Genomic DNA, 14,602 nt, shown 5'->3' with positions numbered 1-14,602 from the left:
GTGCCTGGGAGGGACTCCTGAATGCGAGTATTTATTCAAAGAGCTGACCCGATTGTCAGACGGGCACCAGCTACAAGGCCGCGGCCTCTGACACTCGGGCCACAACGCCAGCTGGCGAAGCACAGCTACCGATGCTGCCAGCAACGGCGGCCACCCTCAAACCACCTCTCAACGCCAGCGGACTTGGGTATAAGCCGGCTGCCAAGGGGCTGGATGATTGGCATTCACCTTCCCTGCCAGTTCTTGGCCGCCTCGCAGCCACCGACCCCCCGCCCGGAGGCGGGGCGTCACCTCCCCGGCACCTCCCATGGGTCATGCCAGGCTGGGTTTGGCTGGCTGAGCATCTTTTAAAGCACTCTGACTGCTCAGAAAGAGCTGCACACTGCCCAGCGGCAGCCTGCACACGACGGGCGGCTTTACAGGCGGGACTGGCTGTTGGAACGTTCCGCACACACCCCTTCTCCTCACTCCACCCCAGTGATGCGCGCCAACAGGAAGACCTGCAATAGGTCTGCAATGAGAAGGGTGTCGAGCTGGGCGGGCATCGCACTGTAATGCTCCACGCAAGCCTGGTGCGGGCTACAGCCCCCGGAAGGCAGCGCTGCCGCACGATGGCAACGGCAGCAGCGCCATGCGGCGCCGTGCTTGTAAGCTGTGGGCTGGCTTGGTTGGATTGATGGCAGCATACCTTCTGCCACGTCTGCTTGCATCCGGCAAACCTGTGACAGCCCAGGAAGCTCGTGGCAAGCCGGCATCTGGGCAGCCCAGGCGTCAGGGGCCAGGCGCAAGCAGCCAGCCAGTGGCGGGTGGAGGATGACGCTTATTGACAATTATTGTTAGCATGCCGCAGCGCACATTGATGAGCGTGAGGATCAAAAAGCAACAGCGGACCAGCCTGCCTGGGAGCCTGACTGAGATGCGACATGCGATCGCCGCCGCCGCTGGCGCTGATGTGGCAGCTTGGGATAGGAGGATAACTGATGCAGATGCCGGCCCGGAAATGAGGGCTGGACTAACTACTGTGGTGGAGGCTGCCATCACACGCCGCGTCAGTCGCATGCCTACCCGCTGCTCCGCCACCCAGCCGCAGCAGCTCCAGCACACCCAGCAGCGAGCACAGGCAGCCCGCTCCTCACCCGCGATGCTGCGGCAGCTAGCTGGGCGCGCCGCCACCGCCGCCGCCGCCGGGGGCGGCGCCCGCCGCTCGCTGCACCGCTCCTCCCTGGTGTGCCTGGCAGCCAAGCAGGTGGAGGTGAGCTGCCCCCACGGGTGCCTTGTTGCGGGAAAGGAGTTTGTGAAAGAAGCGATAGCCCGTTGACTCCGCTGCCGCCCCCTGCACAGCCCGCTCGCGAGCCCCGCCACAGCCGCCTGTCCAGCAGAAGCCCGCGCCCCGCCCCGCTGCAGGTGTCTCACATCCTGCTGAGCCCCGACAAGAAGGGCCTGCTGCCCCAGCTGCGCCAGCAGATCCAGGCGGGCGAGGCCAGCCTGGCGGCGCTGGCAGCGGAGCACAGCCAGTGCCCCAGCCGGAGGTGAGGCGGGGGCCACCTGTATGGCCCATGGCAGGGAGGAGCTGCGGCTAGCGCTGTGGCATGGCCTGCCCTGTGTGGCACGTGCATGTTTGCAAGGGTCGAGACCGGATCTGCACAAGCTGGCTACAGCCGCCTCCGCATGGCCGCCCACCACTCTGCCGCCCCCCCCGCCCCTCGCAGCAACGGCGGCAGCCTGGGGTGGATCGCCAAGGGCCAGACGGTGGCGGAGTTTGAGGAGGCGGCCTTTGGGTGCGCCCCAGGAGCCCTGGCCATGTGCGAGACGCGGTTCGGCGTGCACCTGCTGACGGTGACGGCGGAGCGGTGAGGGGCGAGGCGCGGTCGCCGCCGCTGGGGTCCCCCCTGGGCCGCCGCTGGGCGCGGGCTGATGACCGGCCCGAGCCGGGGACGCCCTGCCAGCGCCGTGCTGCGCCGCGCAGGCCTGCCGCATGCCAAGCCTTGCGTCCCCTCCCCCTCACCACCACCTGCACTCTCTCCTGCCTGCCAGCTCACGCCCCGCGTGCCCACCACGCCGCCCCTGCGTTTTGTGCCGCAGGCAGGCGGCCGAGGTGAGGCACATGTCGGTGCAGGAGCTGGCGGAGTCGCTGGCGGCGCGCAGCGCTGGCGCCAACGAGGACGTGCAGGTGCGCTGGGGGCGTGGATACCTGTTGCTGCTACTGTCGGTAGGGGACGGTGGGCCGGTCTCAGAGTGGGCTGGGCGCGTGGTTTAACATGGGTAGGTGAGTGGTGGTAGCGCTGGGCCGGTCTCAGAGTGGGCTGGGGGCGTGGTTACACATGGGCAGGCGAGTGGTGGTAGGGCCGGCACCACAGGCCACCACAGGCCACCACAGGCCCGCTCTGCGCCCTGCCACGCACTGCTGCCTCCCCTCCATCGCGCCTGCGCACCTGCATGCTTACGCGCGGCTGTTGCACCCGGGGCGCGCGTGCTGCGCAGTATGTGGATGTGCGGGAGGAGCGGGAGGAGGAGCTGGCACGCCTGCCCCACTTCCAGCTGCTGCCGCTCAGCAGGTGCGCGCCCGGCCCGCCTCGGTGCCGCCTGGTGCATGTGTTTGCCGCCAGAGCCTGCGTTCCCAGTGCCGCTGGCAAAAACTGAAGCTGCAGCGTCACGCTGCGTGGACCCCGCTGCCGGCTCGGCCCTTTCCACTTGCCCCTGCCCGCTCGCTCCTGCCCGCCGGCTGCTGCCCGCTGCTCGCTGGCCCCTGCCCGCTGGCCCCTGCCTGCTGGCCTCTGCTCACTGCCCGCTGCCGCCTCTTGGCGCTCCTGCCGCAGGTTTGAGTCTTGGAGCGCCCAGATCGGCTCGCTGCTGGACAAGGAGAAGGAGACGGTGTGCCTGTGCCACCACGGCGTGCGCAGCATGCAGATGAGCCAGTGGCTGCTCCAGCAGGGGTTCACAAACGTGCGCAACGTGACGGGCGGCATCGCAGCCTACGCCGCCATCGACCCCTCCGTGCCAGAGTACTGACCGGCGTCAGGCCAGCGGCGCCAGCTGGCGCTGCGGCCCAGGCGGCGGCCATCTGCTCCGAACCAGCGCCCTGGCCTGCGCACCATGCAGTCCATGTGTGGCTGCTCGATGGCCCAGGGGAGTCCCAAATTTGTTCGGACAATTGGTTGCGTCGATTGGAACAATCAGTCCTGGCTCAGAGGGTCAAATGGAAAGCGCCGCACCCCATGGTCAACATAACGCACCGCCCCGCCGCTGCGTTGTCCTTGTTCTGTGAGTCAAGCAAAAAAGTCAGTCCTCGCATGCTGGGCAGGCTCGCCTGCTGGGCAGCCCTGCCACTGCATGAGCCGCCTGAACGGGCTGCGCCAGGCCAGGTGACCGCCTCAGGTGGCGGGCGGCGCGGCGGGCGGCGCCTCTGCCGCCGCCAGCCGTGCTAGCAGCGCCTGCACCTTGGCATCCTTGAGCCGCACCAGCTGCTCCAGCTTGCTGATCTTGGTCTCAAGGATCTGCGGGGCGGGGTGGGCGGGGTGGGTATATGAGTGTGTTGTTGGTGTGTGTGGGCACGGTGTGGTGTAGTGGATGGGGCGGGATGGCACGGGGAGGCCAGATGGGTGGGGATGGAGGGCGACAGGGATAGCAGGGCAGGCCACACAGCCAGCAGCGAGCAGGGGCAGCATGGCAGCAGCATGGGAGGCGACACCACCCCCTGCCCATCCACCATCCACCCCCTGACCAACCCCTGACCATCCACACTGGCACGCAGGCGCTGGCGCTGGCGCCGCCCCCCATCCGCGCCCCGCCCACCTGGTTGGTTTCTCGCAGCTCCTCCAGCTGCTGCTCCTTGTCTGCTAGGCTGGCATGTAGCGCCTGGTCGAGCGTGGGGAAGGCGGCGGCGGCGGCGGGGTGCCCCAGTGCGCCGGCCGCAAGCAGCTTGCTTGGCACCTCGCCCGCAAGACGAAGCGCTGCGATGCTGTCTGCCGCGGCGGCGGCGGCGGCCGGCGCCTTGGCATCGGGCGCCGCCGCAGCCTGGTCTGCTGCCTCCGCCGCCGCGCCGCCGCTGCCACCCTGGCGTGGCAGCGGGCGGCTGCCCTGCTCTTGGAAGCGAGCCATCTTGTGCCGCACCAGCTTGAGCACCCTCTCCACGGCGCCCGCCTCGGCATTGGCCACCGCCTCGCAGTGCTCCCGCGCCAGCGCAAACCCCATGCGCCTGAACACCTGCGGGCAGCACCCATGGGAAAGGCGTGAAGGCACGCATTCACAATGGATGCTCGCCCGAAAGCTCCAGAGCGATACACCCAAAGGAAAAGGAGAAGAACGCTGCAATCTGCACCCTGCTGCGGCTGGACCGAGCCACGCCAGCACAGCATGCGGGGCCCGCGTGCGCCGCCGCCCTGCCACCGACCTTCTGGTTGAGCGTCGTCCAGTTGTACATTTTCTGCACGCTGTTGTGGGCTGGCGAGTAGTTGTGCACCTCCACCAGCTTGGGGAAGAAGTAGTGCACCAGCTCGGCCATCAACACTGCGCAGGCACGGGGCAGCGGCGCCCGGCAGCGTCGAGCGTCGGGTGGCCGTCGGGTGTGTAGGCCTGGGTGTAACCCTGCCCCCTCATTTTCGCTATGCCGTAGTATGGGTTAAATAACCATGGTTAGCATACTTGGTTATTTCACCGTTAGACAAAACAGTAACCCACCCAAAACCCCGCTAACCCGTACTATGCCATATGTATGCGTTAGAGCGGCGCGTTAGAGCGGCGCTGGCGGCATGAAATGCAGGCAGCATGTTCCAGTTTATGGTGCTAGATGCGTTTCCCATTGACAATTGCACCCTGGGAGCTCTGGAGCATGTATGAGGATTTTTTCTACTCCCTCCAGGCTTAGAGTGACCCCGATTTGCGTGTGCGCTGTCCCCACGCCGCCGTTACTATACCGTCCCCGACAGCGGTTACTATGCCGAATGAACCCTCTCCCAAAGCGTAGTAACCACCCTCAAAATTCGTCTATGCCATAATAACTGATTAGTATGCTAACGTAGCATACTAACCCGTATGGTTACACCCAGGCCTAGTGGGGTGGGCGGGCGGCGGCGGCAGCCAGGCCCTCACCTCCGTCGGCGAAGTCGCGGGTGATTGATTTCTTGGGACGCGACAGCGGAACCGAGTCCACCCACTCGTAGAGCGCCTGCAGCTCCTCCTCTGTGCAGTCTGGCAGAGCCATTGGGCCGGGGGTGCCTGCTCGCGCTTGCACAACTGCCAGCGGGTCTGTCAGCCCCTGATATGAGACCGGTCGATTGCCAGGGTGCAGCAGGGGCCGAGACTGCGCGTTTTGACTTTCAATTCTCTGTCGGTCCTGGGCAGGAGGCGCAAAGCAGCAAGCTTGGGGCGCTAGGAGGCTGGCCGAATTGGATTCCCGAGTGCACAGTTCTCGTGTTTGAAGAAGGGAGGAGCTCCACGTCAGCGGCGACAGACGGGCGGCATCAGAGCGGGAGCACAACCATCCCTCTCTGTGATGGTGGGGCATGTCGGCTCCTCTCTCTACGAGGAGCATTGGGCAGCTGCACTGTGGCTCTTGAGCTCTTCGGCACGCCGGCCTCCATTTGGGCCCTGCTGCCGCCTCTGCTGCCACTCCCAAAGTGCAGGCGGCGGTGGCGCAGTGCGACGCCAGCAGGCCTACATGTGACCTTCCACCGAACTCGTTTGAAATTTCTATTGAACTCAGAGGTTCCAGAAGCTATAATTGACACAGTGAAGAGTGTCAGATTGAATCAATCATTGATGCGCAGGGCGGGGGCCACATGGCGGCGCCCGCATGGGGGCAGACCCGCCCTTACCCACGGCGGGGAGCCGCATTCGGTGGCCAATTGCCTCAAATCGTGCAGCCATGTACAACCGTGTCCTAGATACCAGGAGTGAGACCCTGGCAGACGTGCTGCGTCACTTCGAGCGCCCGTCGGCAACCCTGGCGGCTGCTCAGGTGAGCAGCCTGCGTGTGATGCCAGCGTGACCAGCTGCATGCATGCCTGGGGAGCATGCGCCGCCCCGCGTTCCCTGGTTCTGCGCTCCGCCGCCGCCGCCCCGACGCTGTCCTTCCGAGAGCCTCCCGCCGGCCTCCCCTTCCCCCAGGCTGCTTATGATGCCGGGTCTGGCTGGCGCGACAGAATCGTGCGCGTCGCTGAAGGGCTGGGTGACGCGGTGCGCGATGAGTGGCTGCACGTCTCCCGGTGAGCAGCTGCCAGCAAGCCTGCGCACACACGGCTCCGTGGCTTCGGTCTGTGCTTCATCTCAGAGCCAGAACAATGGGCGCAGCTGCCGACACGTTCCATGCACGCTCACCCACGCACCGCCCCGCCGCCCGCCCTGCTGACAGGCTTACGATCCCCAAACTTCTGCGCATGTGTGCTCCCCCCCGCAGGTTTGTCGCCACGGCCGGCGACCGCCTGGCCGCGCTGGAGCAGGCGTGGCAGCGCGGCGGCGCGGGCGGGCGCGGCAGGGCGGACGCAGACTGCGCGGCGCTGCAGCGCCAGGTCAGCGGCGCCTGCTGCGTCATCCACGGCTGCACGGTGCTGGCCATTCAAGGTGGGGCCGCCCCCGAGGCCTGCTCCCGCCTGCTCGCCTCAGCCAGCCTGATGGTTGGATCGGGGCGGCGGGCCCTCGTGGCCGCCCTGGTAGCCAGGTGCGCACGCCCCCCACGCATCCCTGCCGCGCCTGCCGACCCTATGCTCCCAGCGTGCCTTGCTGGCGGGCCCTGCCTGGCTTGGCCAAGCTGAGCTCAGCAGGCCCCTCCTCGCGCCCAGCCGCGGCCGCCCCTGCGCCCTCCCTCCCCCCGCAGCGACGACCGGCTGGCCACGACTGTGGCGGCCAGCCAGGTGTGCGCCATGGTGGGCCTGCTCCACATGCTGGCCACACACCCGGCCTGCCGCGGCGCCTGCCCGGCGTTTGTTGCGGGCCCCGCGCCGCCGCAGGCCTTTGCCCGCTGGCTGCGGGCGCTGGTGGACGCGCTGCTGGCGCTGGGCGGCAGGCCGGCGGTCGAGGGTGGGTGAGCTGGCGCCAGCTGGCGCCGGCTGGCGCCGAGTCGCCCGCGCATTGTTTTTTGCGGCCTGACTCTGGGCGCCGCAAGCGCGCCGCCGCCGCAGCCTGCCCGGGCCGCTCCTCCTCCTCCTCCTGTGCTGCCGTTCCAGCAACGGCGCTGCCTGCCGCGCCGCCCTGCCCTGCCTTGCCCTACCAGTGCAGGCGGGGGCCTGGCCGTCGCGCTGGAGCACTACACAGGCCTCTGCACCAGCCTGCTGATGAACGACTCTTATGTACTGGGCGGCCTGCACGCCGCAGCCCAGTCAGACGCGGCGTTGTGCGAGCGCATGCTGCGCCTGCTGGTGCTCCACTCCCTGCCCGCGGCCGCCGCCAAGGGGGGGCTGCTGCCGGCGCCCGGCGGCCAAGGCGGCGCCGCCGCCGCCGACGACGACGCTGCGCCGCCGCGCGGCGAAGGCGGCAAGCACCCGCTGTCTTTCCTGTGCAGCCTGCTGTGGCTGCTGACGGCGGGCTGCCTAAAGGCGCCGCTGGTGGCGCTGATGCACGGCCCCGAGGCCATGGCGCCGGTGCGACTGGCGGCGGCGGCGCTGCAGCGCCTGCCCGCGCAGTGCCCCGCCGGCCTGCCCCCGCTCCTGTTCTGGAGCGCCCATGTGGCGCTGGCCTCGATGCTGCGCTCGGGCCGGGATGTGCTGGCCCTGTGCGAGTGCTGCCGCGCGGCGCGGCCGCACGAGTCGTCGCTGGGCGACGCCGACGCCGCGGCGTGGCGCGTGGTGGGCCTGGTGCCGCGCGCCGCAGCTGTCATCCGCCAGGCGGCGGCCGAGCTGCGGGCGCCAGCGCCGGCGCCAGCGCCAGCAGCCGGCGGCAATCAGGCGACAGACGGGGCGGCGGCGCATTCGACGGTGCTGGCGGCCCCCCGCCGCGAGGTGCTGGCGGACATTCTGGCCAGCCTGGCGCGCACGTGGATCGTGGCACTGCAGCTGGCGGTCACCGTGCGCAGCGTGGAAAGCGTGGCGCAGGTGGAGGCGTACGTCGCCGCCGCGGACGCCGGCCTGCGCCTGCTGCCGCTGCTGGCGGGGCTGCAGGCGGAGCGGGAGGTGGCAGCCGGCGGTACCGGCAGTACCGGTACCGGCGGTACCACGATGGGCGAGGACATCCCGATCGGCCAGGAGTTTGCCACCCTGGCGGATTTGTTGGTGGTGGTGTGGAGCCACCTGGGCACCCTCGCCGCCGCCTACGGCTCCAACCTGATCGACGAGCAGAAGAGCTGCACCCACGCCCAGCCGCAGGCCCCGCCCTGTACCGCAGCGTACCGCTCCCTGGCCCCGCGCCTGTACCACCTGCACGCCACCGCCGCGCGCGCGGTGCACTGGGCCGCCGCCGCGGCGCCGGGGCAGGCCGCCGAGCTGCCGCTGCTGCGCGACTGGCCGCGCATGCTGGGGCCCACATCTTTGGACTTCTCCTCAGCCCTCGCCTGCTCCACCCTGGCAAACATAGAAGATAATAAGGCAGCCGCGGCCAGCCGCAGCGGCGACGATGGCGGCGACAGCGGCAGCGACGACGGCGGCGACGGCCGCCCCGCGCCACGCTGGTGCGGCGCCTGCCCCGGCATGTGCATGCCCCGCCAGCTGGCGCTGAATCCATGCAGCAGCAGCAGCAGCAGCAGCAGCAGCAGCAGCAGCAGCAGGGGATCCCTTTGTCGCAGAATGCTTGTGTTCGCTCCATTCTGGAGCCGGGCCGCTGCCGACGGGGCCGCCCCCTGCCCAGCCGCTGCCCCGCCACCCACCCCTCACACCTGCCACTGTCCGCAGGCCCCTCACCGACGGCGACCTGCGGCGCATGTGCGCCGCGCACGCCGCTCTGCTGCACATGGCGGCGGCACGCCTGCCGCCTGCGGGCCTGCTGCATCGGTTTGACTCGGGCCTGCAGGAGCAGGTGCTGCTCAACCTTGCCCACGCAGCCGGATACGCCCCGCCTGCCTGCGTTACGCCAGAGCTGGAGTCTGCCCTGGTTCATGGGCTGCGCCAGCTGGTGAGCGGTGGCAGCAGGCGTGGCGCGACTGTCGCGCCTCCCGTGCTGCGGGCGCCCGCACTTGGTGCGGGCGTGCGGCGGTGTGCCCCACCCTGCCGCACCTTTTTTTCTTGCATTGCAGGCCGCCGCCGAGCCCACGCGCCTCCGCCTCGGCATTGCCACACACATCCTGCACGCCACCTCCTTCTCTGCCCACGCCGCGGCCGCCCTGGTGCGCGGCGGCAGCCTCCCGCCGCTGCTCGCCCTGGCACGGCGCTGCATGGCCTCGCCCGAGCCTCCCACCCAAGTCCAGGTGGGCTGGGGCGGGGAGAGCTGGGGCCTCTGTCTCTGGCCTGCGCATGTTTGGCAGCCGAGCTGCATGAGGGGCGCCCAAGGGGCGCCCAGCTGCGCAGCGCGGCGCCTGCGGCCGGCGGCAGCTCCAGGGAAGCTGCCCGCCCGCCGCTCGTCGCGGCGCAGGCAGCTGGCGGGCGCGGCCTTAAGCAGGGCGGCGCGGCCGGGTGCCTGCAGGTGTTGGTGTTCCTTCAGAGGCTCCTTGTCCTGCTGTCAAGGCTGGACTATTTTGGCGACGTCTCCGGCGACGGCGGCGAGGAGGGCAGCCTGGATGGCAGGCAGGAAGGCAGCCCCGCCAGCCGGCAACAGGCGGGAGGCGCCGAGGCGGGCGCCGAGGCCCGCCTGGCTGCCGCCAGGTCTGGCAGCGGCGGCGATGGCGGGCACGCCGGCGCCAGCGGGGCGGCCGGCCCGCCGGCCCGGGCGCCCGTCGCGGTGCCTGCGGCGCGGGAGGCTGGCAGGCTGTGGGATGTGGTGGTGGAGGCGATGGAGGCTCTGGATGAGGCTCTGGAGGGGGCGCATGAGGCGGCTGCCACCTTGGCCTCGTTCGAGCGGCAGGTACTGGAGCGGCTGCTTCCGCTGGCCGAGGCGGTTGCCGAGCTGCTGTACCAGCGGTACCAGCAGCCGGAGCAGGTGGAAGCTGCCCGGCTGGAGCTGGCGCGCAGCGCGGTGGGCCGCAGCTGCGCCTACCTGGGGTGTGCCAACCTGGGCGGCCTGGGTGGCGGCGCGGCGGGGCAGGGCGAGGGAAGCCAGCGCTGCTCCGGGTGCCGTGTGGCCTGGTACTGCGGCACCGCCTGCTCCCACGCCGACTGGCGGCGCGGCGGGCACAGGCGCGTGTGCAAGGCGCTGGCAGCGGAGCGGCGGGCCCAGCAGCAGCAGCGGCAGCAGGAGGAGGGTTGAGAGGGCAGGCATGAATGCATGTGTCGCACCGCTTCGGAGGATTCTGATGAGAGTGCAATTTTTCCTGCTGCACCATAATGCTTGCCCAACTGTTCACGGCCACTGGAAAGCATCCATTGTTCAAAGGCCGATCAGCATTGTTCCAGCAAGGTTACCGACGGCGCTGGCGCCGCCATGTCAGCCTCCCCGCATTCAGTTGCGGTGCCGATCTGCCCAGAGCCTGGACTGCGAACAGGCACTCGCGCATAAATCACCAGAGCCTCTGACGGTTGTCTACCGGCGAGTGGTTGAGGCTGGCTTGCGCAAATCTCACTTGATCGGTTGGGCGAATTCGTGTTTGAAGCGCTCATGGGAGTGTGAGTCATGCAGCTCTTTGCAGGGGTATAGGCGCTGCTTGACTCGAGCGATTGACTTGACATCTTCCTCCCTGGCCCTCTGCAGGCCCGATAGCCGCCGCCATGTTGTTGTTGTGACAGCGGAGAAGGGCGGCCTGCCTTTAATTGACCTGCAGCAGGATGCGCGTCGGGGCGGCGGCGGCAGCGGCAGTGCCGGCGTAAGCGCCAGCGAGGCGCGGTCCATCCTCCACCGCTGCTCCTTTGCCGCAGCAGCCCTCATCGCCACGGTTGTGCTGTCGGCCATGGCCTACAACCACTGCGCGGTGTTCGGCAGCAGCCAGTTTGTGGTCGCCGCGGGCGCGGCCACCCGCGCCGCCGCCTCGCCCGCCGCCAGCGGGCCTAGCACCGGGGACCGCCGCAGGCGGCCACGCGTCTACATGCTGGCCAACAACCCCGCCGCCAACGCCACCTGGGGCAGGCTGCAGATAGGGAAGCAGGACTTGGTCGTCATGTTCAACCTGGCCGACCCGCTGGCGCACTTTGACCACGTGCCGCCGCAGCAGATGGTCATCTTCCTGCGGCAGCAGCCCATGCTCAAGGGCGTGATCAACGAGGAGAAGCTGGGCGAGCTGGCGCAGCGCTTCCACCGCATCGTGTTTGTGACGTGCCAGCTGGTGCGCCAGATCGGCGAAGGCGACGCGCTGCTGCTGCAGCAGCTGCTGGCGGTGCCCCACTTTGAGTCCTTTGACTACAAGTCAGACTTCATGCTGTGGGTGTGGAGCGACTACAAGTTCAGCAAGATCGTGAAGCTGCCCAGTACCGGCTACATCACGTACAAGTACTTCCAGCGGTACATGCCCACCCACGACGTCGTGCTGGTGGGGTTCAGCGGCGAGGGTGAGCCCGCCCACAACTGGCAGTTCGAGCAGCAGGTGTTTGCCGACCACGGCGTGCGCCACATGTAACGCGCTGCGCCAGCAGAGCGCCTGCACCTGACGTCGCCAGTGCTGGTGGCAGCGTCACGTAGTGTAGGGGTAGGGGACGAGTGCAGCTTTGCAGATGTGCTGTGCCTGCCGGTGGATGGTGGCAAAATGAGTGCATGTGTGGTGTGCCAGCTAGAGGTGCTGCCAGGACCTGTAGCTGCCACTGCTGCTGTGTCCACCATTGGGCGGGGTTTCGGCGGTGGGCGGGGCCGGCGGCGCAGCTAAGCGCGCTGGCACCTTGATATGTGCCAGATACCTGATCGGGATATGCGCAGCCGCATGGGAGAGAGATGGAGCGGCGGCAGGGCGAGAACCGGGCGCCAAGGTTGGGCGAGGCAGGAGGAAGGTTGCGCATGGGCGCACATGCATGAAGCATTCCCGCTGGTGCGGGCCGTATTTGCCTGCAGGACATCGGTGCTGGGCTGCCCCGTGTGCCCGCGTGACCTCCACCATGCAAGCCCACCCGTCTCTCCACCGTCCGGCTACCGGCGCGCACTGTGCGGGCCCAGCGGCACGGCATGCAGTCCTCTCGGGCCACAGGAGCCCCCGGGTGGCGCCCGCCTCGGTGCCCTGGGCCGCCGCCGCCGCCGCTCCCGACAGCCCCTCGCTGCCGCCGCCCGCGCCACGCGGCAGCAGCACCCGCTGCCGTGCCAGCAAGCAGCCAGAGCAAGGCTTCTTCGGCCAAGCCGACCCCAGCGGTGCGCGGCAGCATGGTTCCTGCCTTGTGTGCATTCTCAGGCAGCCTGCTGCCGCCTGCTGCCCGCGGCGTCTCGGCCCGCCTCCCCAGACCTGATCGCCGCCGCTCCCGCCGTTGCCCGCTGCAGCCCAGGTGCTGCCTGTGAAGAGCGGGCTGTCTGGCGACATCACCAAGCGCAGCAAGTCACGCTGGGAGTCTGACTTTATTTGGAACAAGGTGGGCGGGCGGGTAGGCAGAGTGGGCGGGTGGTGGGGAGAGGCGAGAGGTGGGGGCGTGATGTTGTGTGTTGGAGAAGCGGCGAGTGCATGCAGCAGGGGAGAAGCAGCAGGCGGAAAAGGTTGCCTGCCTCTGCCTGGCCCCCGTTGTGCCGCATGCCGGCCGGCCTCGCCGCGCCTTGCATCCTCTGCCGGCCTAGCCTGCGACCCCCCACCCACCCTCCCTCCCTTCCTGCCTGGTGCGTCTTGCGCAGGACTGGGCCAAGCAGCTGGACTATGAGGAAAGCCTGCGCAAGCAGCAGGAGGAGGGGGAGCGGCTGCGGGCCGAGGGCGGCGGCGGCGGCGACGGCAAGGGCTTCCTCAGCCTGCGCAGCAAGGTCGACCTCAACAGCATGGACGTCGACCTGAGCCAGCAGCTGCGGGCACGCAAGAGCAGCGGCGCCGCCGCCTCCTCCTCCTCCTCCTCCTCCCCGGCCGCGCCCCGCCAGCCGCGGCCGCGCCAGGCGCCGCGGTTCGCAACCGTGCCGCCCACCCGCGTGGAGCAGCGGCAGTGGCAGCGGTCGGGCAAGTTTTCCCGCAAGGTGGTGGCGGTGGCTCCCACCAACGAGGCCGACCAGGTGCGGTTGAACTGCCTGCCTGCCTGCCCTGCCTGCCTGTTGGTGTGTGTGCCTCAGTCGGCACGGGCCCTTGCCTTGGGCATCCTTTCTACTGCTCCGGCCGCGCCAGCATGCATGCCCCGCCCTCACCCCGCCTTCCCCACACAACAGAACACAATCGTCCCCACCCTGTGGCCGTCCTGCCCGCCCAAACCCTGCACACTACCTGCCTGCCCGCAGGAGGCGCTGGATGCCAAGGTGGAGGCTGAGCGGCGGCGGTACGACGAGCTCAAGGCGGAGCTTCAGGCCTGGGCCTCGGGCCTCACGCTGGCCTGCCTGGCCGCCACCTTTGCCTTCTACGGCAGGTGGGGAACCATGGGGAGGGGCTCTTCTTGAGAGCATTTGGGGCCCATCGTCTTGAGTGCCCAGCCTCACGCCACACCCCGGCCGCGCCGCCCACGCACCCACGCACACACGCGCACAGCAACGCGCTCGCACGCATGCGTGTGCGCACCAGCCCAGCCGCCTGCCGCTGCGTGCCTGCCGCCTGCGTGCCTGCCGCCGGTGCGTGCAGGGACGTGGCCGCAAGCTACGGCGTGGGCGCCCTGGGAGGCTTGGTCTACCTGCGCCTGCTCAACCGCAGCGTGGACGGCGTGGGCGGCGGGCTGGCGGGCGCGCTGGGCCAGCAGCGCCTGCTCATCCCCATCATCCTGGCCCTGGGCTACAACAGGTGGGGGGGAAGGGGGCGCGGGGGGCTGAGTCGGTTGTGTGCCTGGTTGTGTGCCTATGTGTGGTGGGCCTGGCTGGCTCGCCTGTTTGGTGGCGGCGGTGTGTGGGTGTGGGGTGCGTTTTGCCTGGCCATCACAGCTTCTCGCGCGCAACCAGAGCTCGGCATCAGGACCTGAACACAGTTCCTGAGAGCCTGCCGAGGCATGCACCGCCTGTACTGCCACTTGTACCGCCGTCCGTGCCGCAGGTACAACACGCTGGTGGCGGAGGAGACAGGGCTGGCGCTGCAGCTGGCGCCCATGCTGGTGGGCTTCTTCACCTACAAGGGCGCGGTGCTGGCCCGGCAGTCGCTGGCGCTGTTTGCCGAGCTGGCCGGCAGCGCGCAGGGCGGGCAGCGGGGCGGCGACGGCGGCGGCGGCGAGGTGGGGGAGCAGGAGGCGGGCATGGATGTGGCGTCGGTGGACCGGGCGTTCAGGAAGAAGATGCTCAACGAGATGTGAGGCGCCTTCCGCGCGTGGGGTGTGCCCCCGGGGCAGGCAGCGGCGGCACGCGGCCCTGGCTCCTCCTTGCAGCTGCAGCTGCTGTGTCCCCACCCAGCCCTTCACTTATGTGTCTCTATACTGTGAGAAGAGCGGCCGCCAGCTGCTGCCCGTGTCGTGTGTATGTATTTAAATGTGGCCCCGACAGGCCGTTCCTGCTCCACTCTGCTGCGTGCTCCCCCGTTCCCATGCGCCCTTTCTTTCCACCAAGCCGGACAATGCACCCTTTGCCGATGGATCAGTGC

The 14,602-nt window shown here is 69.0% G+C and overlaps 3 protein-coding genes across 3 annotated transcripts; 2 read left to right on the top strand and 1 right to left on the bottom strand.

The window, feature by feature from the left end:
- Positions 1–1,032: 1,032 nt before the first annotated feature.
- On the top strand, positions 1,033–3,009 carry CHLNCDRAFT_58544 (hypothetical protein; the record flags this gene model as incomplete). Its single annotated transcript, XM_005845624.1, has 6 exons — positions 1,033–1,252; positions 1,405–1,529; positions 1,710–1,850; positions 2,083–2,170; positions 2,482–2,555; positions 2,817–3,009. The coding sequence occupies exons 1-6, from the start codon at positions 1,058–1,060 to the stop codon at positions 3,007–3,009; spliced, it is 816 nt and encodes a 271-aa protein (XP_005845686.1). The 5' UTR covers positions 1,033–1,057.
- Positions 3,010–3,371: 362 nt separating this feature from the next.
- Positions 3,372–5,200, bottom strand: CHLNCDRAFT_49012 (hypothetical protein; the record flags this gene model as incomplete). The annotated part of the gene is made up of 5 exons (XM_005845529.1): positions 3,372–3,494; positions 3,793–3,918; positions 4,111–4,203; positions 4,391–4,506; positions 5,089–5,200. The coding sequence occupies 5 exons, from the start codon at positions 5,198–5,200 to the stop codon at positions 3,372–3,374; spliced, it is 570 nt and encodes a 189-aa protein (XP_005845591.1).
- Positions 5,201–5,863: 663 nt separating this feature from the next.
- Positions 5,864–14,318, top strand: CHLNCDRAFT_53766 (hypothetical protein; the record flags this gene model as incomplete). The annotated part of the gene is made up of 15 exons (XM_005845623.1): positions 5,864–5,956; positions 6,106–6,203; positions 6,395–6,655; positions 6,812–7,014; positions 7,213–8,596; positions 8,817–9,036; positions 9,158–9,247; positions 9,493–10,258; positions 10,410–11,495; positions 11,989–12,279; positions 12,406–12,494; positions 12,748–13,110; positions 13,330–13,454; positions 13,664–13,819; positions 14,066–14,318. The coding sequence occupies 15 exons, from the start codon at positions 5,864–5,866 to the stop codon at positions 14,316–14,318; spliced, it is 5,478 nt and encodes a 1,825-aa protein (XP_005845685.1).
- Positions 14,319–14,602: the final 284 nt, after the last annotated feature.

This window comes from Chlorella variabilis (genome assembly GCF_000147415.1).
Source record: "Chlorella variabilis unplaced genomic scaffold CHLNCscaffold_17, whole genome shotgun sequence".
NCBI lineage: Eukaryota > Viridiplantae > Chlorophyta > Trebouxiophyceae > Chlorellales > Chlorellaceae > Chlorella > Chlorella variabilis.
This window is presented reverse-complemented; position numbering and strand designations above follow the sequence as displayed.